This window comes from Panthera tigris, chromosome C2, assembly GCF_018350195.1.
Source record: "Panthera tigris isolate Pti1 chromosome C2, P.tigris_Pti1_mat1.1, whole genome shotgun sequence".
Lineage (NCBI taxonomy): Eukaryota > Metazoa > Chordata > Mammalia > Carnivora > Felidae > Panthera > Panthera tigris.
In genome coordinates, this window is record NC_056668.1 from 68,100,395 (window position 1) to 68,126,935 (window position 26,541).

General features: G+C 37.1%; 1 protein-coding gene across 8 annotated transcripts in view; it reads left to right on the forward strand.

Annotated features, from left to right (window-relative positions):
* The first annotated feature begins 745 nt into the window (after nucleotides 1-745).
* Nucleotides 746-26,541, forward strand: part of SEC22A (SEC22 homolog A, vesicle trafficking protein) — an 84,858-nt gene continuing 59,062 nt past the window's right edge. For 2 of the 8 annotated variants that reach the window (XR_006222019.1, XM_007098302.3), the window contains exons 1-4: nucleotides 746-792; nucleotides 6,493-6,693; nucleotides 21,000-21,163; nucleotides 22,344-22,538. Coding sequence is in view for 7 of the 8 variants with exons in the window: in XM_007098302.3 (XP_007098364.2) it covers nucleotides 746-792; nucleotides 6,493-6,693; nucleotides 21,000-21,163; nucleotides 22,344-22,538 (607 nt within the window). In the remaining variant the exon portion in view is untranslated. The other 6 variants (XM_042998283.1, XM_042998284.1, XM_042998286.1 and 3 more) reach the window with 6 other exon arrangements.

Below are 26,541 nucleotides of genomic sequence, written 5' to 3' on the forward strand. Positions count from 1 at the left end.
TCCTTTAAGGTTGTTTCATATACCTGGAACTTAAAAGACATTTCTTTAAAAATATCTTCCCTGATAGTCCAAAATTAATTCATCATCACACCCACTAGTTTTTCTTCATAGTACTGATCACAATTTATAATTATGTAATGATTTATGCTTTAACATCTCTTGCTCCTGTTACACTTTAGATTCCATTCAGTGTTATGTTCTTTCCTGTAACCCAATGCCCAACACCGGGCTTGGCACGTGATACACAGTCATCAAGTGTTTATTTAATAATGCATGTCCAGGCAAAGGGTGAAAGGGGCCGTAGGGTCTGCATCTGGCATTTCTTTGCCAAGGTTAGGTGCCTGCTTGTGTGGTGATAGATGGGACAAGTCCTTTTCTTGCTCACTCAGAGGGGGCTTTTCCCCCCGCTCCTTGGATAGTGTTTGCTGTGTGGCCGCGTGAGAGACGAACTGACTCCAGATACCGGAGACCAGCAGGAGAGATTAGCTTCATTTGTGAAGGACAACATTAGCTGTCACCAGAGGACTTTGCAACGTCTTGGCGCAGGTGCGTGAAAAGCTGCCAATCTTTCCTGGAACGGGGCGGGACAAGCTCGGACCTGGGGAGGGGGCGGGCCAATGTGTCTTCCCACAGACCCTGATTGGCCTGGGCGGGCCGAAGGGAGGGGGCGGGGCTTGATCCCGCCAGGCGCCAGCCACGTTGGACGTGGGGCTGCCCCGAGGAAAGGCCACTCCCTGGCCCCATAATGCACTGCGGGCGCGTCACTTGGAGCGGCGGGTCTCAGCTCGACAGGTACGACCTGGCCCCTCCCAGTTCTCGTTCCTCAACCCTCTTAGGGTCGCTCAAGATTGGGTCCGTTCGCTCGCTCCCTCCCGCCACGGCTGTGACCCTCGCCCTCGCGACTACAGACCTCCCGAGCAGGAACCCAGCGCGTGCCTTGGGGGGCGGGAGCCGGGTGGTTGGAGCTGCGGAGCATTGGAGGGGTGGGATTGCGGAGACTTCTTCCCCTTCAGCTTAACGGGGCTGTGGGGTCGCGCGAGTGGCAGTTGCCCCTTGGCTGACCTGTCTTGGGTATGGGACTGCTCAGGCAGGGGACCCCGGGTGAGGGACAGTCGCTGTGGGCTGCCAGCAGTGGGGGGCATTCCCTGGCGTCCAGTTGCTAGAAACACGGCCATCTACCTAGGCTACTTAGGTGGACCAGAGAGCTTGATGTGGCATTTCCTATTTTTTAAAAACAGGGTGGGATTTGAACTAGTGGCTTACTTCGCGTTCAGTAGGGTTTTAATGAGCATTGAGCCCAGAGATTTGACCTCGTTGGCCAAAGAAGCCTCTTAAGGCCCGTTAGTGGCACTTTGGGTGCAATGTGGCTTATAGGAGACCTGAGCAATTGGCTCCACAGATGTAAGAGGGCTCCAAAATAGGAGGCCGAGCCCCAGCTGGCTTGAATCTCTCTGCCAGCGAAAACAACTTTGGACTTTTCTCCTCAGTTTCCTGGATCACCCTCTTGGGGGCAGTTGGAGAGCTTGAGAACCAGTCCCTCCTATGCCTGTACAGCCAAGGCAAAGTCCAGGGCTAAAGTGTCAGCCACCAGACGCGAGATGTTGTAATCCCATCTCACAGGTGGAACAATCACTTTCCTACATTCTGAATTTGCTCACGTGCTGAGATTATAAGGAAGTAGTACTTGAAACAGTACCAACACTTTCCATTATTGAAGGTTGTATTTCAGTATTTGCTATGTGTGATCATGCCCTAAATTAATGGGATATCTGGACATTTCTTATGTTGAGAACCATGATAACCAATTTAGTACCTTTGTGTGTGTGTGTGTATGAATTGATTTTTTAAAAATCTATGTTTTATATCGATGTTTAAAAGAAGCCTAGGTCTTTTCAAAGGGGTGCCTGTGACTTTCCAAATACCTGAGTAAGAAACTTGAAAACGTTGTGAGGCAGTATCTCATAGGGTGGTTAGAGTTAGGCCTGGATCTAAATCTGTCACTTGCGAATTTAAGAATTGAATAAATTTCTTAACTTTTCTGAGCTTGAATATCCTCAAAGGAAAAATGGAACTGATAGTACCTATCTCATAGGTTATTGGAAGGCTTAAATCAGGTAGTATATAAAGTGCCTGATAATTAGAGGGCAGTCAGTAAATTAATAATAAGAAGCAATATTACACTTTCAGTCTTCAAGGTGATGTTTCAGGTTCTTTATGTAGCTCTGTAAGGTAGATACTATTAGTGTCTTTAAAATAATCCTAGCAGATACGTGCTATTAGTGACCACAATGTATATAGGTGAGCAAATTGAATACAGAAAGGCAAAGCTTGCCCAAGTTTACAGTTAGCACATGGTGGAGCCAGTTTTTGAACCCAGGCACTTGTTCCAGACTCCATCCTGTTAACTGTTATACTGCCTCTTACAGAAAATGTAAGGTGGTCTTTTATTATTTCAAAGAGTAGCTAGAAAGCTTCTGTATCACTGGCTTCTTGCTGCTTGCTGGTTTAAGGAGACTGATGTAGCACAGTGATACAGAGATACAAGATACTTAAGTTTAAGCACCAGTTCTGCTGTATATTCGTAGTGACATTGAGAAAGGGACCTTCAGTTTCCTCATCTGTAAATGGAGATTATACCTACCTCACTGTTGGGGACTCACAATTTGTGCATGTATTGAGGGCCCTGTTCCTAGATATGGGTATCTACTCTGGAGCCTGAGGTCTTATACATACTTTGTAGTACAAGCACCTATAATAGTATTGAAGGCTTCTGGTAAGGTGGGGGCATAGGCAAAGCCATAAAATAAATTCTGGTTGTCCTTGGCACTCTTTCCCCTTTTCCTCTTTTAAGTTCTGTCTTTCAAGTGTCTTTCTGTTAACCTATGGCTGTTGAGTCCTTCCCTTTTCACTCAATCTTGCTCCCACCCTGTGTGCCATAATTAGTATAGCTTTCTCCCCCCAAAACCCCTGCCCCCATTTCCACAGATCTCAGCCAGCATTTTCAATGAAATATGTACCAAGGGAGTGTTTCCCATGCAAGATAATTTGAGTATAAGCAGATGAACATTAAATAATTTTCCAAAAAATTAAACACACACATTTGGATGAAACAAAAAAAATTCTCTAAATTAGAAAAATGTAACACCTCAAAACTGATTTCACAGATATTATTGCTAAGGATAGGGCAAAAAATAAGTCAGTTGAAAGGCTGCTTTAGGTAAATAATAGTACAAGTGCGATGTAGATATAAGAATTCTGAAAAGGATAGTTGGATAATTAAGTTTGGGAAATAATGAACTTAAAATATGAGTGGTTAACGCAGTATGAAATGTTTTTACCTATTATGAAAGCATCTTGTTGAAAGTAGATATAAAATATACTTCTGTATTGGATTTTGTTAATTACTTTTTGAGAAATTGCCTTCCTGGTGGCCCACAGTCATTACCCCACAAGGTTCTGAAGAAGAGCTCAGCCTCTAGGTAAATGTTTTCCCAGACCTACCTAGATTCTAATTTGGGCTTTTTCCTTTAGCAGTTGCTCTTGAGGAAAGGATATGCAGGTCAGTACCCAAATCCCTATGAGTTTTCTGCTATCTAAAGACAGATTTTTTTCAGGGTTAAAGGTGAGGGAAAATGGATCATGCTAAAAATATACCTATGGCCCTGATAAAACTACTATTGCCCTGAATCTCCCCATGCAAATGTTAACCTCTTGATTTCCTTGGTTCCTCCCAACGCTTCCTTAGTTTCCCGACCACCACTGTGCCTAGACTCTAAAGGTACTCTAACCTTAGCTTGGTCTTCATGTGGGTGGATACCTTTTTCTACTATCATAATCCAGATGAGATTGGAGTGTTTTTTTTTTTTTTTAAGGAACTGCATTAAGAATCCAAGATAGAAAGAGAAGGGAGGTATTAGTTGATAGAGGAGAGATTGCTTATCCTAAAGTGATTGAAGTCCATCTACAAATTAGTTAAGCCTGACATTATTCATTGGACAGTCATACTAGTTGCTTTTGTTAGTTCACTGGTTTGGATGTTAGGCCAAATGACTCTGGGAGGAAAAGATTTAACTTTTTCTCTTCAGAAGAATCTTATCTACTAATAGAAGCAATTTTCTGACAACCTTTTAAGAATTTTGACAGGGACTATCAGTGCTGTGTTGTGCTTTTGGTTACAAGCCCAAATGTATTAGGAGTATCTGAAATGCAGGTTTGTCTAACATTGGTTTTCTAATTAGCTAAGTGGTGGTCAACACAGGTTGTGTTGTGTTTGCTCTTTTCATCTATTGATGATTCTTGGGGGTAGGAATAGCCTTTGGCATAGTCCCTGGCATTTGGTATGTACTCAATAAATGTTTGTTAAGTGAATGGAATTTGCAGGTTGGTATTTGTTTCTCAGTATATGTTAGGAAATATGAATCATATCTTTCTGTTTTTAATTCATAAAAGAGTAACTGACAATTACATGAAAATTGCCACTCTGTAATAAAGATTATTCTTAATATTTCTGTTGAGATCCTAGACAGATCAGGCATAAAATAATACAGTCTAGTTTTAAATACTAAGAATATAGGTGTTTGGAAAACTAGAAGTCACAACCCTGCTCTCATGTTGATTCCCCGAGTACTTATTGTGTTGCAGTAAACTTTGGGAAGAAAACATTTTATGTTTAAATAATACATGCCTAAAGGTATGAAGTAAGACATTTTCCTACTTTCTTATTCTTAAGCTAAATATCATAATTATGGTTTAATAAGCAAAACATAGTAACAGTTTTTAATAGGGGTTTTTAGTTTAGATATCATCCTTTGAGGGAACCCAGCTTTCTCTTGCTACTGCTTTTAGAAAAGGAAAGAAACTGATTGAATAGAAAAAAATAATTTGAATATGTCATGTTGGAACTTTTGTTGGAAGATCCCATTATGGTAAAGGCTAATTTAATTTCTGTTGGGTTTTTTTTTTTTTCATTTTAAACGAATGGAGGAGAAAAATATTAAAGAGTAAGGACATGTTAATACCTATCTATTCCTCTCATTTCCCCATGAAAAGATGATGCATTAACTTTGTTATTTGGGTTAATGTTTCTAGTCAATTACCATCATGAATGGATAGTCACATTTTGACTTTACATAGCAACAAAAGCTAGGAGCTGTAGTACTAATTTCCAGATTCGGTACCAGATTGGTTTTCTGCGACATTTTAAAATATTCTAACTAACTCAGTTTTTCATTTTTGGAATGAGATAGTCTTGACCTATCTGAACAGGGCAGGTAAGGGTTAATTTAGTCCCTGAGATACAATATCTTGAAAAAAGCTATGAAATTGTTAGCAAATTTTTCAGTGTTCACCGTTGCCCCTACTGCTAGCAAAGCAGTATTTAGTAGCATTATGCTCTGAAGGCCTGTCAGGAAAGAGTTATCACTTAATTTCAGACTGTGAACATGTTTTAATTTAGTGTTTTTGAAAGTATGATCTGTAGAAACTAAACATAGCATTTACCTGGGAATTTGTTAAAAATGGAAGATTCTCAAGCTCCACCCCACAGTCAATGGATCAGAATTTGGGGGTGGGAGGAGGTTCAGAAATCTGCCTTTCTGACCAAACTTCCAATAGTTTTTATACAAGCTAAAATTTGAGCAGTATTATATATCTTAAATCTAAGTTTCCGTTTACCTGATTTCTTTCAGACCTGGCCTGTGAAGTCCTTTTATCTATTTTTATGAAGCATGATCAGAATATAATAAAAGAGACCATTATGATTTTCTGGTATAAAGAGATTGAGAGCAGTATTAAAACCACTATTCCTTTAGCTTTAAGATTTACTATGAATAATTTTTTTCTTATTATAAAGGTAATATATGGCCATTGTGGGATATTATGAAAATTTAGGAAATTATAAAATAACAATCACACATAATCCTGTTTTCTGGAGATAAGCATTATTATAATTTTGGCATGTTTCCTTCTAATATCTATTTCTCCATTTATCTCTCCCTTCTTTTTGTCTTTATGGAAAACAACATTTGCAGTTTTTATCCTGCTTTTTTCCTAATATAAGGATTTTACCACATTATTAAACTGTTTTTTACAAACATAACTATTGTGCTTTATATTCCATCATAGGGATGTATTATAATTAACCATTTCTTTTATTGTTGGATGTTTAGATTGTTTTTGGCAATTTCTATGAAAGAATGTCTTTCTGTTTAAAATGTCTGAATCTGATTACTTCCGTTAGGATAGGGTTATATATTGTGGTCAAAGGGCATAAATATTTTTAAACTCTGTTGAATATCACCAAATTAGTTTGAGTAAATATTTCAATATTTACCTCTGTAGATACTTATGAGAACACCAGAAAGAAGCAAGTATTATTTTTTAAAAACTAATTTATTAAGGAAAGTGTAGTATGTCGTTTTAATTAGTATATCTTTGATTATTAGTGAGGCGAATAGTTTTTTTATCTAACCCAAATTGTTCATTTTGTTTCAGGTCTTCTCTGCTGGTTGAAATGTCTATGATTTTATCTGCATCAGTCATTCGTGTCAGGGATGGGCTGCCACTTTCTGCTTCTACTGATTATGAACAAGGCACAGGCGTGCAGGAATGCAGGAAGTATTTTAAAATGCTCTCGAAGAAACTGGCTCAGCTTCCTGATAGATGTACACTGAAAACTGGACATTATAACATTAAGTAAGACTTCAGTTTGCTCTCTTTACCGAGTGGTTGCCATCCGAATGAAATTTAAGTGGTTGCAGTAAAAATCAGTGAGTGATTAGGAAAGTGTGTTCAAGTCAAGAATCACGTGGTTCTGAACTTATACAAAGCAGTAGTCATGTCATTGCCCCTTTTGCAGTTTCTCTGTGTTTAAATCTGGCTTTAGAAATTTTTATAGTTTTGTAGATCGAAGGTATTTTATAAGTTGGTCACTAGGTTATTTATTGGTGTTCTTACATGCCAGGCAAACTGTAATGGGAAATACAAAAAATTGTACATGATACTTTACCTCAAAGAACTTAAGAAGTTTACATTCTAGTGAGAGAGGATAGCACTCATCTGTATTTATTGTATATAAAGATGGTAACACTGGGTGATGGGGTAGAGTGACTTTATGGTAGTCTAGGGCTTCTCTGAAAAGGCAATATTTGAGCAGAGACCTAAAAGATGAGAAAAAAGATGGTCATGTGAAGGATGCTGTGGTTAAAGAACAAGGCAGAGTAATAGCTAGTGCAGAAGACCTTTGATATTGATGAAGGGATGGAAAGAAAACCAGAGATGCTGAAGCAGTATGGACAATTAATACAGTGGTGGCAGAAGCTGAGGTCAGAAAGGTAGGAATGGGACAGGTTACATAGAGCATTCTAGGCTGTGATAAAGAGTTTGGATTGAGTCTAATGTAATAGGAAGCCCGCTGGAGAGTTATGTAATGTGGTTTTGGCTTTGAGTAGATCATCCTGGCTGCTGTATGGAGAATGTGCTCTAAAAGAGAAAGAGTAGAAGCAGAGAGATCATTTAGGAAACTCTTAAAGCAGTTCATTTAGAGGTGATGGCTTATAACTTGAATGACAGTGATAATGATGAGAAATGGTTGGATTGGGGCTATATTTTGGGAGTAGCACCAACAAATCTTCCTAATGGATTGTAGTGGGATGTGAGGAAAAGAGAATAATCAAGAGTTGCCTCTAGATTTTTGGCCTAGAGAATGTCCATAATTACTTGGCTAATGGGGCTGAAATGAGTAAGATTGGAGAGTGTATGTTTTTTGGTAAAAATCAAGAGTTCTGTTTGGACATGTTAAGTCTGAGATGCCCAGTAGATATTCAGGAGGCACTGTCAGGTAGGCAGCTGGATGTGTAAGTCTGACATTTAGTGAAGAAGGACAAGTATGGAGATTTAGATTTGGGGGTCAGCTTATTTATAGTTAAATCCATGGTAATAGATAAGAACCCCTTGGGGAGCATGCACATGAAACAGAGGCAATTAACTCTTCAGAAGTTTGACACTGATTTTGCATACAGAAAGAAATCAGATAAGGACAGGGTCCACAAGGATATAATTAGGAGAGGGCTTCATTTTTGAGATGAGACACGAGCCATGTCCTGAAGAATTCATAAGATTTGGTTAAGGCAGAGAAGAGGGTGTTTCAGGTGTAGAGAGGAAAGGCAGAGTGAGTAAAGAATGACTTAGCACTTGGAGTACATTCACCCATTTGACCTGGTGTAGTGAATGGTGATTTAGGGATAGTTATGGGAAATGTCAGATAATTAGTGTGAGGCCAGATCCTGGATTTCCCTGAAAGTTCAGACTGAGGGATGTCACTTTGATGTAATAGGTTAAAAGAAGCTGTTATTGCAGGTTTGAGGGAAGTGACTTGGTAAAAAACAATGCTGAGGCAGTGAAGTGGAAAGTCTGAGAAAGAGATTAACTTATAATTGGGGCCTGAACTAATAAGATGTAAGTGCAAATGGAAAAGAAAAATGCCAACCACAGAGACACTTCAAAAGAAGAAATGGTCAATGAGCCTGATAAGATGGAATACCAGAGATGAAGAGATGGAATACCAAAGATGACTTAAACCTTGGAATTGGACACAAAGAGGTCTTTGGAAAGGGTTAGGCTAGGCACTATCTTGGGTATTTTACATGAGGTTGTGACTAGGCAGTCCATTGAGATGGGTAGAGATTTTGGAATCATTCACATAGAAGTTGAAACTGTGAGGGTAGAAATGCCCACTGAGTTTCTGAGATGCCCAGAATAGACCCTTACAGAATGTCCATAATTATTTAGATCACCTGGATAATGGTAAGATCATTAAATTGGGTTTTCAAAGGGTTTAACTGGAAAATGTGGTGGTGGTGATGGTTAAAATATATTTAAAATGATGTCTAACCTACTTTTGTTTTATGGAGAGAAACTGGAAACATTTTAATATTCTGTTTAATAGGCTCTTTTAGTACCCTTGGTCATTATTCTGAGTTTCAGTTGATATTATATAGTATAGTAGACACATGTCAGAATTATAGAAGATTGTTTGAATGCATATGAATTCTGGCAGATATCCTGGACTTTAAAGAACAGCTTTTTTTTTGCAAATGGGTTTTCTTTCTGTATTCTCTTCAAAGTATAGTATCATGTAGTAAAATTTTAACACTCCTCCAATTCTGTTTTGAGTTCTAGATTTTGTATTATTTCTTTGTACCTCATCTTATTCCACAAAGGATGTGAGGCAGTTTACAAAAAAATATAATAATTCAAGAGCACAGGAAAGAGAATCACATAAAGGTAGAGATAAAGATAGGAGAATAATAAACTGAAGTAACATTTCCTTCTGGAGATGCAAACTGCATAGTCCATTTATTTGTTGAAAAGGACTGCAAATATTGCCCTGAGCTTCCTTATGGCCAAAACAAAGGAGGAGGATGAATCATTTACAGGCTACAGTGTCCAGGGGATAAGAACATTGCTCTTCATGTTACTGAGACCTGATGTATGTAAAGAGGGACAGCATTTGGATAGCATTCTTCCAGCAGCCATAACAATGAGCTTATGATTTTTCTTACAATATTCCTCAGTGTAAGCAAATGACATAATGCAAAAAGCAATTTTATGAGAGAGAGTTTATGAGTGAGATGAATCAGCAGTGGTCTAATCTGGCCTGATCTGACAATTTTGAAATGTCTAAAGGAATAAATAGATTACATGGCCTTCAGAACCACACCTAGAAAAGCCTATATGCACATTATTTTTGTAACCAAGTTTTTTAAAAGGATTGAATAGTAGATAAGTTTAATTCTAACTCTTGACAAGAACCTGGGTTTTATGTATTTTCTATCATTGATTAGAGGACTTGTTCGTTGTTTTCTAGTTTATTGAGGTTTTCATGCTATATGACAGTACATTTAGACTGAATTATAAAATCCCTATAAAATTGGGGGTTTATACATTACCTGAGTATTTAAAATTCTCTTGTGACACCTCTTTTTCTAACTACCCATGAGCTTGCCAGATAAAATTTAGAGATTTGCAGTTATAGCATCATAGCATAGCCTGAGACTGGCACTAGGCTGCCTGTCTGCCTTCTTGAAGCCCGGCCTATGGCCTCCTTTTTCTTGAATCCCCTTCCTTGCTGCTATTATTTTATTTCTCTCATGATCAGTCCCTTCATACATTGCCTGTAGAACTTACTTGACTTCTTTCTCATTTATATTTTTCATATTTTAAATTTATTTTTAAATTTCTATATCCTTTCTCTGTAGTTAGCTCACTGAGATAATTGATCTGCTCTGGCTTATAAATGATTCCTCATCTCTTAGCATTGTGGTTTTCAAATTGGTGTAGAAATTGAGGTGCTCTTTGCAGAATACCACTGAGAACCAAAACATAGTAGCTAATAAGTATGTAATATGCTAAATCAGATGGTAACTTGCACTGGATTCTAGTGCAGTAGGTAGAGAAAAACCATAGAGTTTGAGAAAAAAATTGGGAGAGTAACATTTTAAAATTAAATTCCTCCCCTCCCCCACACCCACCCTGTATTAGGAAAATGATGAACTTTACCACATTGTAGTGGCTGAATACTTGAGTTCAGCTGATGGAGCCCATTCTGTGGAGCTTATGTTGGCACAGTGCCTTGCGCATAAGATACTAGCTGCTAAATGAGGGATGGTTGTTTTGGGAGTATGGCAATGTTCAAAGTGCCATAGAGTTAAGTCTTCATTTTGTCAAAATACTTCAGTTTGCCTTGTTGGTTAGTGGGTGGTTGAGGGGGTGCATAATTTAGTTTTGTGATTTCTTCTCATGGTCCAGTTGAATCTTTGAACAACACGGGTTTGAACTGCACAGGTCCATTTATAAGCTAATTCTTTTGAATAAGTATAGTATAGTACTGTAAATGTATTTTCTCTTAAGATTAAAAAAATTTTTAATGTTTAGTTTTGAGAGAGAGAGCACACGTGAGCTAGGGAGGAGCAGAGAGAGAGGGAGACACAGAATCTGAAGCAGACTCCAGGCTCTGAGCTGTTATCACAGAGCCCACTGTGGGGCTCGAACCCATGAGCCATGAGATCACTACCTGAACCAAAGTTGGACGCTTAACCGACTGAGCCATTTAGGTGCCCCTCTCTTATGATTTTTTAAATAACATTTTCTTTTCCCTCACTTACTGTATGAATACAGTCTATAATACATATAACATACAAAATATGTGTTAATTGTGTTACTGGCAAGGCTTTCAGTCAGTAGTAAGCTATTAGTAGTCAAAGTTTTGGGGAGTCAAAATTCATGCTGTTTTTTGACTGTGCAGGAAGTTGGTGTCCCTAACCCCAGCATTGTTCAAGGGTCTGATGGTACAATTCTATGTAAAACTTTAAGGAATTTATCTATTCCATAAGTTGAAGGAAACTTTCCTTAAATTGTCATAAATGTTTAATATATAAACCTATGTCAGAACTTAGGAAACAATAATAACTAAAGCAATAATTATGAACCATATGAAATTAAGTCGTGTCATGTGGGATCTTAAAATTTTGAGATTGGTTTTGGGAGTTTGAAAATCATAGTTGTACATTTTGAGGTCTCATTAAACATTGAGATACTCCTCTTATGAAAATGTAAACCGCTTTGGGAGGTCAGTCATACTCTACTGTGAATTTTAGTGCAAGAAATAAAATTTCTCAGTTCTTTCTTTCACTGTGAATTCTTTTTAAGTCTGATAATGTCTGTGAGCTTTATAGGTTCTCTCTTTACCTGAGTCTTTACTTTCTCTGTATTTGTCCACAAACTACTATCGCTAGCCAGGAATGCTATTTTAGGCTTACCTGCCTTTTGTTTTTAGTTTCTTGCAGTGCTTTTCTTTCACTCTTTGGTGCTATTTTCTGATTATAAGAATAACAACTTCAACAATGACCCAGTTATTAAGTACCTGCAGTTTCCAGGCACTTTTCTTACGTTATCATTCAATTTTGCAACAGCTCTTTTGCATTGTCCAGGGCAGACACACAACTCACACTAGCTTAAGTTAAAAAAAAAAAAAAAAAAAAAAAAAAAAAAAAAGCGTTCTATGAAGGCTAGGTTGGCTTCTGAGTTAAATGGAGCCAGGGACTCATGTTGTTATCAGGAATATTTCTCTCATTTCTTCCCTCTCTCTCCTTTTGCAGATAGGTATTCTCCATGTATAGGAAAACACTTTACTGCCAGCTGTAGGCATACTTCATTTCAGGTGAGCCAGCCCTCTCCCTCCATGTTTCAGGGAAAGGACTTTATTAGTCTGGCTGTGTTGTGGCCCATTTCTGGAATAGCATTGTGGCCAGAGGGCTGAGGTACTTTTGGTTGGATCCTGGATACATGTCCACCCTTTGGATGAACAGCTTTACCAAAGTCATATAGAATAGGTAGTAGAGCTGGAGAGAATTCCCCAAAGGGAAGGAGAGAAGGGTTGTTGGACAGTTAGCCATTGTAGTACTACCACTGCTTTTTTACAGATGAGGAAACAGACTTAGGGACTTAAGAAACTTAATCACAGTCAGAAAGCCAATAAATGGTATATATGAACCATAGTCTTTTAGCTTCAGCATTCACATTATACTCTGGTAAAAGAATTGCCTCCCTTTACCTTTAACCTCTCTCTTTATAAGGTGCATGTGTAACTCTCCTAATTCTTTTTACTTTTTATGGAGAGAAAAATTAACTAGGGAAGAGAATTAAGTGAAACTTATCCTCCCCCCTCCTGTTTTTGGTTGAGAAATAATGAGGAATAGAGTAAGTGTGAAGTCTAAAATTGATGAGTCATGGGGTGCCTGGGTGGCTCCATCAGTTAAGCGTTTGGCTCTTGATTTTGGCTCAGGTCATGATCTCGTAGTTCATAAGATTGAGCCTCACATTGAGCTCTGTGCTGATGGTGTGGAGCCTGCTTGGGATTCTCTCTCTTCTCTCTCTCTGCCCCATCCCTGTTAGTGTGCGCGCGCGCTCTCTCTCTCTCTCTCTCTTTCTTTCTCTCTCAAAATATATATATATAAATATTATATATAATATATATATATATAATATATATATTTATATATATATATAATATATATATATTATATATATATATATTATATATATATATAAAACAGCTTTTCAACCACATACATGTTAAGTAGGCTTTTATGAACTGGTTTTGGAACCTCATTTCTCTTACAATACAGTTTTTGTGGAAAAATGAGTTCTAGGTGCCATAAAGTTTTGGGATACCACTGAGAGGTAAATGAGGGATTACCTTTGATTGATTATCTTAAAAAGTCAAGATTTCATTCTTTGTGGTGTGAAGGTGTTAGAGTTAGTGGGAGAGCATGAATCAAGGGATAGATTAACTCTGCAGAAAAGAAAATGAGGGACTTCATAGGCAGATTTTTCTTGCTGTTTGTTTCATCCAAGGTTTGGATGGTGTAATCCTTTGCCCACTTAAAATTCTCTGATTCTCGTTTTGCTTACTGTTATAAGTTGCTATCACCTGGCATGCTGCATATTAATAAATATTTTCTTACATAATGGGTTTAAAATTAGTGACTAAATGGGTCTTTTTAAAAATTTTTTTTAATGTTTATTTATTTTTGAGACAGAGAGAGACAGAGCATGAACGGGGAAGGGTCAGAGAGAGAGGGAAACACAGAATCCGAGGTAGGCTCCAGGCTCTGAGCTGTCAGCACAAAGCCTGACGTGGGGCTCAAACTCACAGACCGTGAGATCATGACCTGAGCCAAAGTCGGACGCTCAACTGACTGAGCCACCCAGACGCCCCTAAATGGGTCTTTAAAAAAATTTTTTTTTAATGTTTATTTATTTTTGAGAGACAGAGACAGAGGTGTAGAAAGAGAGAGGGAGATGCAGAATCCGAAGCAGGCTCCAAGCTCTGAGCTGTCAGCACAGACCCCAGTGTGGGGCTTGAACCCATGAGCCGAGATCATGACCTGAGCTGAAGTTGGATGCTCAATTGACTGAGCCACCCAGGTGCCCCTAAATGGGTCTTTTATTCATTGGATAATGTATTCATAATTTATCTCTTCACCAGTGGAGGATAATTGAAAGTTGGCCACATAAGAGAGGCCTAAGTGAGAAAAGAAGTTCCTGGTAGAATGCTGCACATGGGAGACACTCAGTGTTACTGAGTTTTCTTTCTGGTTCTTTCTGCTCACCCAGTGATGGCACAGTCATGCTTTCACTTTATTTCCTATTAGGCATATTTGGTGATAATAAAATCTGTAAGTTATACTCACTTTCATAGTGTCCAACTTATTCTTATATTTAAAAGTTTAAGTGCTTTATTTTAGGGAATGGAATTCAGCATGAAAGGTTCTGTTTCAAAGATAATAATTTTCTTGGGATGCCTGGCTGGATCAGTCGGTGGAGCATGCAAGTCAAGATCCTGGAGCTATGAATTTCACCCCCATGTTGGGTGTAGAAATTACTTTATTTTATTTATTTATTTTTGAGATTACTTTAAAAACATATATATATATATATATATATATATATATATATATATATAAAGTTTAAAAAATAATAATCTTCTTACACTTAGCAATTTTAACAGATTAGAGATGGCATGTCCTTCTGGAGAACTTTTCTTCACCCATGAAAGCTATTCACAGGGCAAATGAGGCTACAAAGGATTGACAGATTTTCTATGTGTAATGGTACAATGGTACGTACCATTGTAGGGAATACAAATGTTAATTATTACTGGCTCAATTTATTAATAGTTTGCTATATACATTGTCATTTAGCATGCTACAAAATGCAGTTTTATTTTCTTGTTTTGTATGTTGTTGTTTTGAGTGCATTTACAGCACCTTATTGCAAGTGCCTGGCAGGCGGAGATTTGGTCTTTGAAATCAGAGTCTGTAGAGTAGAATGCTAGACATATGCATGAGAGGTGCTTTGTATTTGCTGTGGGGAAGACCATTGCTTTCACTCATTGTTTACTTTGGTACATCAGGCCACAGTTGTCCTAATAATGTCAGTGTTTCATTGGTGATGTGTAAAATTTCTTTGACAGTTCATAAATAAAACCAGATACTAGAAAATGCTTAATGTTTAAAACTGCTTATTTTATTGGATTTTAGAAATCACTTGAGGTATGGCCTGCTTGGATACATGACAGAATTAGCGCTTTTTTTGTTTGTTTTTTAAAAAAAATTTTTTTTTAACGTTTATTTATTTTTGAGACAGAGAGAGACAGAGCATGAACGGGGGAGGGTCAGAGAGAGAGAGAGACACAGAATCTGAAACAGGCTCCAGGCGCTGAGCTGTCGGGGCTCGAAATCATGGACCGCGAGATCATGACCTGAGCCGAAGTCGGACGCTTAACCGACTGAGCCACCCAGGCGCCCCCAGAATTAGCTTTTTAATGAAGTAATTGAAAGGGGTAAATACGCCTTATCTGCAGTTTCAACTTTTCTGTCAGCCTTACCTGTTTAAGACACACTTGATCCTAGAAGGCCCTAAAGAAGTTCCTACTGTTGGGGGGAGGAACCAAAGATGTAATGAGCATGGATAAATTCCTTGGCCAGAAGAAAGACAGTTGCTCTAAAGACCAAACCCCATTGGTACCAAAGCCCAGAAATAGAAGGGAAGTAAAAAAGAAATTAGAGCAAAGTAGGAAGAAAACAATGGCAATTTAAAAATTGTGCTCAGGGTGTCGACAGGAAAAATTTTGGTGTGTGTGTGTGTGTATTAGTAATGTTCATGATAGGAGGAGAGTAGACCTATCTAACAGATATGTATAGCCATCTGTAGATGAGTAATTCTGCATGGTATCTGAGAACATCTCTGTCTTTAGGGGAATGTTGAAAATTCACTGACCTGAACCCTAGAGCCTTCTTGGAACACTGGAAGAGGAGGTGAAGTTGTACTCTGTTCTGTAAAATTTACTCAAATATTTATTGAGCTTCTGCTTTATGTAGATACTTTGTGTAGACACGGCTGGGCTGTACAATTATATGTGCACAATATGTTGAACAAATTAGTGTGTAAATGAGTGAATGAGTGACGTCATCTTTGCACTCATATATTCACTAATTTATTGAGCACTTATTGTATCCTAGACACCAAATATTCTAGTTGCTAAGAATACAGTGGTGAACCCTACAGAAATTATCTCTGCTCTTATGGAGCATAGATATTAGTGAAAGAGACATTACAACAAATAAACATATGAATATCTAATTACAAACTGGGCTAGTTACATGGAGAAAAATAACAACTGCTATGATACAACCATAAGGGTGCGATCCATTTATATTGTGTGCTCTGGGAGGGTCTTTAAGTCCAAGAATGATGAATAGGATCAACCATGTCAGAATTGGAGCCATGATAGAGACGGGGTTGGGTTGGGAGCATTGCAAGTAGGGAAGACAGAATTCATGAAGTTTCTCAGGTTGGAAGTTGGAGGACCGGGAGTAGGTTGGTATCCCTTGGATCTGAAATGACACTAGTGTGGCTGGAATGCAGAGAGGGAGGAGTGGAGTTGCACAGGAAGTAGAGAAGTTGGCAGGGCTTCCTGAATATCCTTGTAATACAAGTTCCCAAATCCTTAAGATTCATTACTTTTAATTAGGGGGGAAAATAGAGATTGATTTGTAGCTTGAAAACATGAAAAAAAAGTTGGTGAGTTGGCACATAATTGGCTCATCTGTAACAGAGGGAAGTTAGTGTTGCATTGGGAAAGAATGTAGGCTTTTTTTTTTTTTTTTTTTTTTTAAATTTTTTTTTCAACGTTTTTTATTTATTTTTGGGACAGAGAGAGACAGAGCATGAACGGGGGAGGGGCAGAGAGAGAGGGAGACACAGAATCGGAAACAGGCTCCAGGCTCTGAGCCATCAGCCCAGAGCCCGACGCGGGGCTCGAACTCACGGACCGCGAGATCGTGACCTGGCTGAAGTCGGACGCTTAACCGACTGCGCCACCCAGGCGCCCCAAGAATGTAGGCTTTGGAGTTAGAACTAAGTTCGTCCCTGCTGTGCTTCTTAATGGTTGTTGTGGCCCTGGGTAAGCTACTAAACATCTCTGAGCCTCTGTTTCACCATCTGTAAAATGGAGATAGTGATGTCCCTTTACTGTGAGAATGAAATTAAATCAAATACATATATAAAGCACTTAGCAAAGGGCCTGGTTCAGACTAAATGGTCAGTAAACTATATCTGCTGCTGTTACTACTAATCTTTCTCCTCAAGGCAGAAAGGCAACAGCCAGATTGTTTGTAAAATGTGAGCCAAATGAACCTAATGGACATACTAAAGCTTGCACAAACTGACATGCCTGTAGTCATTTTAGACTATATCATATGAGGAGTTATCCGTGAAAGGGTAGGAGTCTTTGAATTTGTCCCCATGATAGTTGAAAAAGCCAGAAAAAATCTTTTGATAACAGATGATTTGTATGTACTGTTGGAAAACTGGCTTTGCATTTCAAAGAAAAACAATAGCGTAAGAGTAAATTCACTATGAAAAGCCATAATATTATAGAGCACTTTGTAGCCTTTTCAGAGAATATCCTATAATTATAGTAAAATAAAGGCTTGGGAAGAAGGACTCTCTGAAAATGCTGACATAAAATCTTAAAAACAGAGGCTTTCTTTTATTTTACAAGTAATTCTCTAGTTAGCGCAAGCAAGAGAAACCGTTTGGGATAAACTGTCATGTATGTGTCTGTGGTTCACTTTATTATTAATATAGAAATACAGTAAAATTTTACCATAACACAAAAAAATGAAGTCCTATTTTTGGAGGATAATGAAACAATTCCTAGTTAGCTACTTGGGTGTTCTGAGTATGGGGAAGCCAATCATCATTGTGTTTTTATCCCAATTCAGGTTACTGGGGCATTTATTTGAATGCTAGTGACATGTCAAAGAATTTTTATAATGATAGTGAAGATTTTTGGGGAAGAGAAAATTGCTTGGGGAAAACATACTTTGTCCTTTGATTTCATTATTTCATAGAAAAATGCAATGTGTATGGCTAAACTTTTTTGACTGATCCATAAGAAGAGATAATTTTAGTTTTTGAACATTATCTATATAAAAATAAGAAACTAAAAACTTCTTTGAAGCAATGTGCATTCCAATATTTTCTGTTATGTGCTATTTCAATTTTTTTTTTCTTTAAAAAAATTTTTTTTTAACGTTTTTATTTATTTTTGAGACAGGGAGAGACAGAGCATGAATGGGGGAGGGTCAGAGAGAGGGAGACGCAGAATCTGAAACAGGCTCCAGGCTCTGAGCTGTCAGCACAGAGCCCGACGAGGGGCTCGAACTCACGGACCGTGAGATCATGACCTGAGCCGAAGTCGGCCGCTTAACCAACTGAGCCACCCAGGTGCCCCTGCTATTTCAATTTTAAAGAAAATATGTAGTTTACTACACTAACTTTATGACCTTTTAACAGTAACAGTTGCAGTTTGAAAAACAGTGCATCAAATGATGGTGTTAAGTGAACTTCAGAAGGGAATTCCAGGTTATTCCAGTAGTAGAACATGAGCACAATTTTTCCAGTGGTATATCCCATGCCATTAATCATAGATGATTAATAGGTGCCAACTCCACATCATTTGGCTGCATGGGATGGTCTTTTAAGAGAGGGTGGAGGGGAGGGAGGGAGGAAACTGTATATGCATGAACTCTCACTGAAGGATACTTAAGAATTTAATAATAATATGCGTTGGGGCACCTGGCTGGTATGGTTGGTGGAACATGTGGCTCTTGATCTTTGGAGCGTAAGTTCGAGCCCCATGTTGTTTGGGTGTGGAGATTACTTAAAAAAAAAAATCTTAAAAAAATAACATGAATTGCTTGAGGGATAGAGAACTGGGTATCTTTGGGTGGAGGTAGTGATAAAACACTTTAAATACCGTATTTCATTTTCAGTTTTTAAAAATTTGAGTTACTTGAACATATTTATTCTATAAATATAAATTTAAAATAAATTCTGCTTCTACATTATTAGAGAAAAAAGAGGGTAGGAGGACTCCCATATGGATCAGGGTTTGGCAGTAAAGATTACTGTGATAGATTAACTGTTTTTCACAGGAGTGGGGGGGTGGGGGATACAGCCTTTATGCTCTGTTTGCTGCCCCTGATCTAGATGAGTTACACTGAACAGTACTATTAAAGAATGTTAAATTGACTCACTAAGAAGGATTAATTTGTATCCCATTCTCTGCTTATTGTAGGGGGTCGTACACTTTAGAAATTTTTGTTTTCAGTAGAACATGGCTAATTTGAACATTTCAGTGCTTAAAGTAGACATTTAAAAAAAATTTAACTTAGAAATAATTTCAAATTTACAGAAAAGTTGTATAAATAAGAATAATACAAATAATACCTATTTCCAGATTTACCTTTTGTTAACATTTTAGTCCATTTACTTTATTGTTTTTATCTGCCTACCTATTTATCTGACTTATTTTTGTCTAAGTCATTTGAGATAAACTTAAAATACCATGTCCCTTTATTCCTAACTTCTAAGTGTATTTTCTAAGATTAGGGATACACTTCTACTTAACTACGGTACAGTTATCAGCTCTAGTATCAGAGATACCACACTTTACTGCCTGCCTTCCATTTTTATCAGTTGACCCGGCATGTCCTTTATAGCATTCCTTCCCCCAACCCCCTTTCCCCACTCCTGCCCTGGCACAGGATCCAGATTAGGGTTACCTAACCCTATTGCATTTAGTTGTGTCTCTTTAGCTTTTGATCAGAAACATTTACATAGTCTTTATGTCTTTTTTATAACATTGAAATTTTTAAAGACTATAGGCCCCCCCCTTTTAAATAGAATCTTGATATTCTTTCATGATTAGATTCAGATTATGCGTTCTTGGCTAGAATACTACATACTATATATATAGAGAGAGATATATATAGATAGATATATATATATGTATCATATATATGTATATATATGATATAGATATACATATGTATCATATATATATGCATATATATATGATACATATGTATATCTATATCATATACATACATTACATATACACGTTTAATACTACGTAGCTGATACGTCTTTCTGAGGATATCACACCTAAAGGCACAGGAGGTCCATCTGCCCATCATTAGTAATGTTGGAATACTCAGTCAAGATGTTGTCTAGTGTCTGCTGTATAATAAATATTTTCCCCTTGCAACAAATAAGCAATCAATGGGAAGACATTTTAAAACCATGCAAAATTTCCTACTCCTCACCAAAATTTCCCCCTAGATTCAGCATTCATTGATTGTCCTTCCTTACCCTACTGTGTTGGTGCAAAATGCTGATTTTTCCAGTTCTAGCACTACCTCCACATTTACTAGTTGGTGCTTAGCATTCTGCTGTAAGCAAGAGTTCTCCTTTCTACCCTATTTATTTTATTTGTTGTTGTTATAAACTCATAAATTACTCTTATTTACCCTGTGGTTCATAATTCATTATGATGTGAAGTAGAACATTTGATTGTGGAGTCACTGGATGACTTCAGAAGCTCAGTGACCACCCTGAAATTGTGTGCCAAGTTTTGTGTTGTTTGCACATCTGAGGAGAGTGTCCATAACTTTAATCGGAATCTCTAGAGTTCTTGATTCGAACAGTATTAGGTTCCACTAGGTTGAATAGTTAAACCTTAAGCTATGTGTAACCCTTGCATATTTGTATATTCTTTCCCCGGCTTTCTACCCCCAATGTTAAATGACTGAAGTGTTAGAATTATAGTGTGTGTCCATCTTTAGGTACAATTACATTTTTTTGGTTTACTGTTTTTAACTGCAACTGAAAGAATTATATTTTGTAGAAAATATACTGTAGAATTATATTTTGGTTTCTTTAATTTTTTTTGCTAGAATATATAATAAATGTTAATATCTTCATTGCCACTGTAGCAGCAGTTTATGGTGTATAGAACCAGTCTTTTGAAGCAACGAATTACTTTGATTTAATTTGAAATTTTAAAACCAATGTTTTTTACACTGTAGTTTTATTAGCTCTCTGGGAGTGAGCTACATGATGTTGTGCACTGAAAATTACCCAAATGTTCTGGCCTTCTCTTTCCTGGATGAGCTTCAGAAGGAGTTCATTACTACTTATAACATGATGAAGACAAATACTGCTGTCAGACCATACTGTTTCATTGAATTTGGTAAGGGCCTGATTTTTTTCCTTTTCATTGTCCTGTCTCCATCCAGTCATAAGCTATTTTTCATATAATACTGGGGGCCAGGGGAAAAACTCAGAAAATTCTGCTACCTTGCTTTTGATAGAATAATTTGACAGAGGGTCTATAAATTATGGCAACTTCTTCATGTAGGTGCCTATTAGAAAAAATTGTGTCTGAGCTGTGGAGAGGATTGTGATTATTGACACATAGAATTAATCCCAGAGGACAATTTTTCAATGAGAAATTTGTAAGCCAGAGATTCAGAGTTCTGTGTTTATGTGATAATCTTTTATAGTCTGCTTAATGTAGAATGGAGGTTGGCAAACATTTGCTGGAAAGTACCAGATAGTACATATTTTAAGCTTTAAAGACCATATGGTCTCTGTCACAACTACTCAGCCCTGCCATTGTAGCTTGAAAGCAGCCATAGGCAATACATAAATGAATGAGTATATATTCCAATAAAACTTTATTTACATAAACAGCAGGCTTGATTTGGCCTATGGGCATTAGTTTACTTGACTCCTGGTGTAGGAGGAAAAGAAGTAAAACCAACTTGTAAATATGAAAGTAAAATTGGGAGATATTTCGAAAATGTCTTTTATTAAATTTATTTCTTCAAAACATACATTCTAATGGTGTAAGCAGTAAATAAGAAAACAGGTTCGTAAGAACATACAATTTACAGTGTATGTTCTTATGTAATTACAATTGGTAAATACTGATAAACTTTATATTTTATGAGATATGAAACCCTATAGAAATTAAGACTGATCTAAAATTAAAGAAAGCTGTTTTTGTTTTTTTTTGTAAAAATTTAAAATAATTCCGTGAAGTGGATATAATAGTAGAAATGGTCTCACAGTCATTATTTTAGTAAAAGGCGAAAGATTTATACGATCTGAAGAGAAACCAGAGTATCATTATTTTAAATTATTATTTTATTTATAATTATTAATTTCTAGAGTGAAAAATGGATGACCCCATGATATATTAACCATTAAACACAAATAATATTAGAATATTCCATGACAAACTGAATAGTTTTGGATAACAAATTAAACTGTTTATCTGTAGAATTTACTCCATTAACATCACACTCTCACATACTTTATTTAATAAACAAATGACTGCAAGGAAATTTATTTTTTATTTTACATAGATAACTTCATTCAGAGGACCAAGCAGCGATATAATAATCCCAGGTCTCTTTCAACAAAGATAAATCTGTCTGACATGCAGATGGAAATCAAGCTGAGGCCCCCTTATCAAATATCCATGTGTGAACTGGGGTCAGCCAATGGAGTCACATCTGCATTTTCTGTTGACTATAAAGGTGCTGGTAAGATTTCTTCTGGTGAGTTATGGATCTCAATTATTTCATTAAAAAAACAAACTTTAATAAGAACTGAATAACTCTTGAAAATGAATTACTTTTTTCCTAATATTTTAAAGCAAGTACCTGAGAGAATATAGACATTTAAAGTAATTCTTTTTCCCAGTGTTTCATACAGTAATCCACCAGATATGTGACTAATCAGGAAAATACTTTTAAATAGCAATCTCAGATGAACTCTAAAGTTTTTCTAGAGATGAATAATTGTAATATGTTAATGTACATGTAAAGTGCTTTGCATTATGTCAAACTGAGTACATTCAAGGCCAGATTTCTTGACTACCACAGAAAATGGGATCATCTACTTAAACCTCCTCTTCCAAATAAGAAATACCATCCTTAACAGTTGTGACAGATTGAAAACTTCTGCTTAAAAATGGAAACCTCATTGTTGTATAAGGCAGCTTGTGCCATTGTTGAATTTCTTGTTTAAAAAATTCTTCATTATATTTTGAGCTAAAGTCTGTTCCCTGTAATATTGACCTGTTTGTCTAAGTTCTGTGACTTTTCCTTGCTTTTTAGCTATACCAGAAAATCACTTCAGAACTTTGAAATCAGCAACTCTGTCTCCTTTCTATCCTATTAGTAAGATCAACTCATATATAATCAGTTTCTTTAGCCTTTTGGCCTGTGACATTTTAAAACCTCCCCAACCTGGAAGTTTCCTCTGCATGTGCTTTAGTTTGTTAGTATTCTTCAAATGTGGCATTCAGGAATGAACACAACATTTCTTGGGCTGATTAATACAAATTATGGGAGAAAGAGGGATGCACATTTCACTAAAATAATCCACTCAGGAAACAGACCAGAAAACAGACCAGTACTAATAACAAGCCCCAGGAGAGAGGAGGTGGATCAGTATTCAGAGTTGTTACAATTCAGGGTTTTCTAAAATGCCCAGTTTCCAACAAAAAATTATAAGACATGCAGAGGAAGAGGAAAGTATAATCCATATACTAGGGGAAAAAAGCAGGCAATAGAAACTGCCTGTGAGACTAATCAGATGTCAGATTTAACAAAGACTTCGAAGTAGGCATTTTAACTATGTTCAAAGAACTAAAGGAAATTATGACTAAAGAAGTAAGGAAGGTATAACAATGATGTTATATCAAATAGACAATATCAATAAAGAGATAGAAATATAAAAAAAATTTTTTAATGTTTATTTATTTTTGAGAGAGACAGAGTTTAAGCGGGAGAGGGACAGAGAGAGAGAGGGAGACACAGAATCGGAAACAGGCTCCAGGCTCTGAGCTGTCAACACAGAGCCTGATGCGGGACTGGAACTCACAGACTGTGAGATCATGACCTGAGCCGAAGTTGGACACCCAACTGACTGAACCACCCAGGTGCCCCAAGAGATAGAAATTTTAAAGAAAAAGAACCAGGAAGAATTTCTGGAATTGAACAATACACCTGAAATAAAAAATTTACTAGTGGGGCTCAAGAGTAGATTTGAACTGGCAGAAGAAAGAATTAGCAGACTTGAAGATAGATCAATAGAGATTATTTAATCTAAAGAAAAGAGAAAAAAGAATGAAGAAAAATGAACCTCAGGAAAATATGAGGCACTTAAGCACACCAACATATGCATGATGGGAGAACCAGGAGAGGAGAGAAATAAAGAAGCAGAAACAGTATTTGAAGAAATAATAGCTAAAAAGTTTCCAAATTTACTCAAAAACGTGCTCCTCCAGGAAGTTCAATGAGTTCCAGATAACCATGCAAGAAATCCACAAATAGATGAATCATATTAAAAATGCTGAAAGACCAGAGCACCTGGGTGGCTCAGTTGGTTAAGCATCTGACTCGATTTCAGCTTGGGTCATGATCTCATGGTTGTAAGATTGAAACCCACCTCCACACTCAGCACACAGCCTGCTTAAGATTCTCTCTCTCCCTTCCTCTGCTCCTCTTCTCTGCTTATCCCCTCTCTCTCTCAAAAACAAAATGCTGGAAGACCAAGACAATGAGAAAATCTTGAAGGCAGCAAGAGAAAAACAACTTTTCACTTATAAGGAACCCCAATGAGATTAACAGCTGACTTCTCAACAGAAACAGTGGAGATCAGAAAGTCACAGGACAGCATGTTCAAAATGCTCAAAGGAACAAAAAAACTATCAGTCAAGAATCCTATGTACGACAAAGCTATCTTTTTGTTGTTGCTGTTTATTGTTTTTGAGAGAGAGTGCACGTGTGCGAGTAAGGGATAGGCAGAGAGAGAGGGAGAGCGAGAATCCCAAGCAAGTTCCATGCTTTTAGCACAGAACCTGACACAGGGCTCAATCTTACGAACTGTGAAATCATGACCTGAGCTGAGATCGAGAGTTGGCCATTCAACCGACTGAGCCACCCAGGCACCCCAGCCAGCAAAGCTATCTTTCAAAAGTAAGGTGAAATAAAGACATTTGCAGATCAGCAGAAGCTGAGAGAATTTTTGCTGGCATACTCAAAAGAAATACTAAAGGAAGTTCTTCAGGCTGAAAGCAGGTGATCTAGACAATAATTTGAATCTACACCAAAAAAAAATCAAAGAGCAATAGTGAAGGTAATTATAAAAGACAGCTATTTTTCTTTTCTCTTTTGTTCACTGGTGTAAAAAGCAATCGTTTAAAACTGTATATAATGTATTATTGAGCCTGTAACATATAGAAATGAAATATATATTTTGCATAATAGCACAGAGGAGGTGGATGGGAGCAAAGGTGCATTAGGCTAAGGAAATGACTCCAGATGGTAATTTGAATACACAGGACCAAATGAAGAAAGCCATAAGTGATAATAATTCATATTAATAAAACTTACAAAAATATAATTGCTGTCCTTAGCTTCTTTGAAAGACATAAAATTATGTAATGTTATGACTATAACAGTGTATTTTGGTGTTTGTAATGTTTATAATACATATATCACAATACCACAGAAAGGGAAGAAAGAGGATAGAGCTATATAGGAGTAATGTTTCGATAGCTCATTGGAATTAAGTTAGTATAAATATTAAGCTGTTTCTGATAAGATGTATATGATAAGTACTAGAGTAGCCACTAAGCAAATCACTCAAAAGATAGTGAAAATCATTAAAAATATTAAAGTAATGCAGTATTCACTTAATGCAAGGTTAGCAGTAAAGGAGAAATAGAGCAAAGGACATGTGACATATAGAAGTAAGTAAAATGGCAGATGTAAATCCTCTATGTCAATAATAACTAATGTGATTGAATTTAAAAGTGTCACTGAATGAAACATTCCAATCAAAAGTTAGATATTATAAAAGTAGATTAGAAAAATAAAGAGATTGAAAGTAAAAGGAATAAAAAAGATACATAATGCAAATAGCAACCAATTGATGGAATGGCTTTTTGATAGTAGACAAAATAGACTTTAAGGCAAAAATTGCTACTGGAGATACAGAAGGACATTTTATAATGATAAATGATTAAGGTATAACAATTATATGTGCATTTAACAACAGAACTCCCAAATACGTGGCGCAAAACCTGCCAGAAATGAAGGGAGAAACAGTTAAACATAGTTGAAGGCTTAATATCCAACTTCCAATAATGGATGGAACTAGGCAGAAGATAAAGAAATAGAAGATTTGAACAACGCCATAAACCAACTGGGTCTAACAACTACAGAACACTCCATTCAACATTAGAAAATACATTTTTTTATATGGTTATTTTTGAGAGAGAGCATGTGTGTGTGGGGGAGAGAGCAAATCCCAAGCAGGCTCTGCACTGTCAGCACAGAGCCCAATGCGGGGCTCAGTCTCACAAACCTGAGATCATAACCTGAGCCGAAATCAAGAATTGGATGCTTAACTAACTGAGTCACCCAGGCACCCCTAAAAAATACATTCTTAATTGCACATGGAACATTCTCTTCTGAGATAGACTTTATGCTGAGCCAATTGAAAAAAAAAACCTTCATAAAATTAACAGGTCAAAGATAATACAGAGCA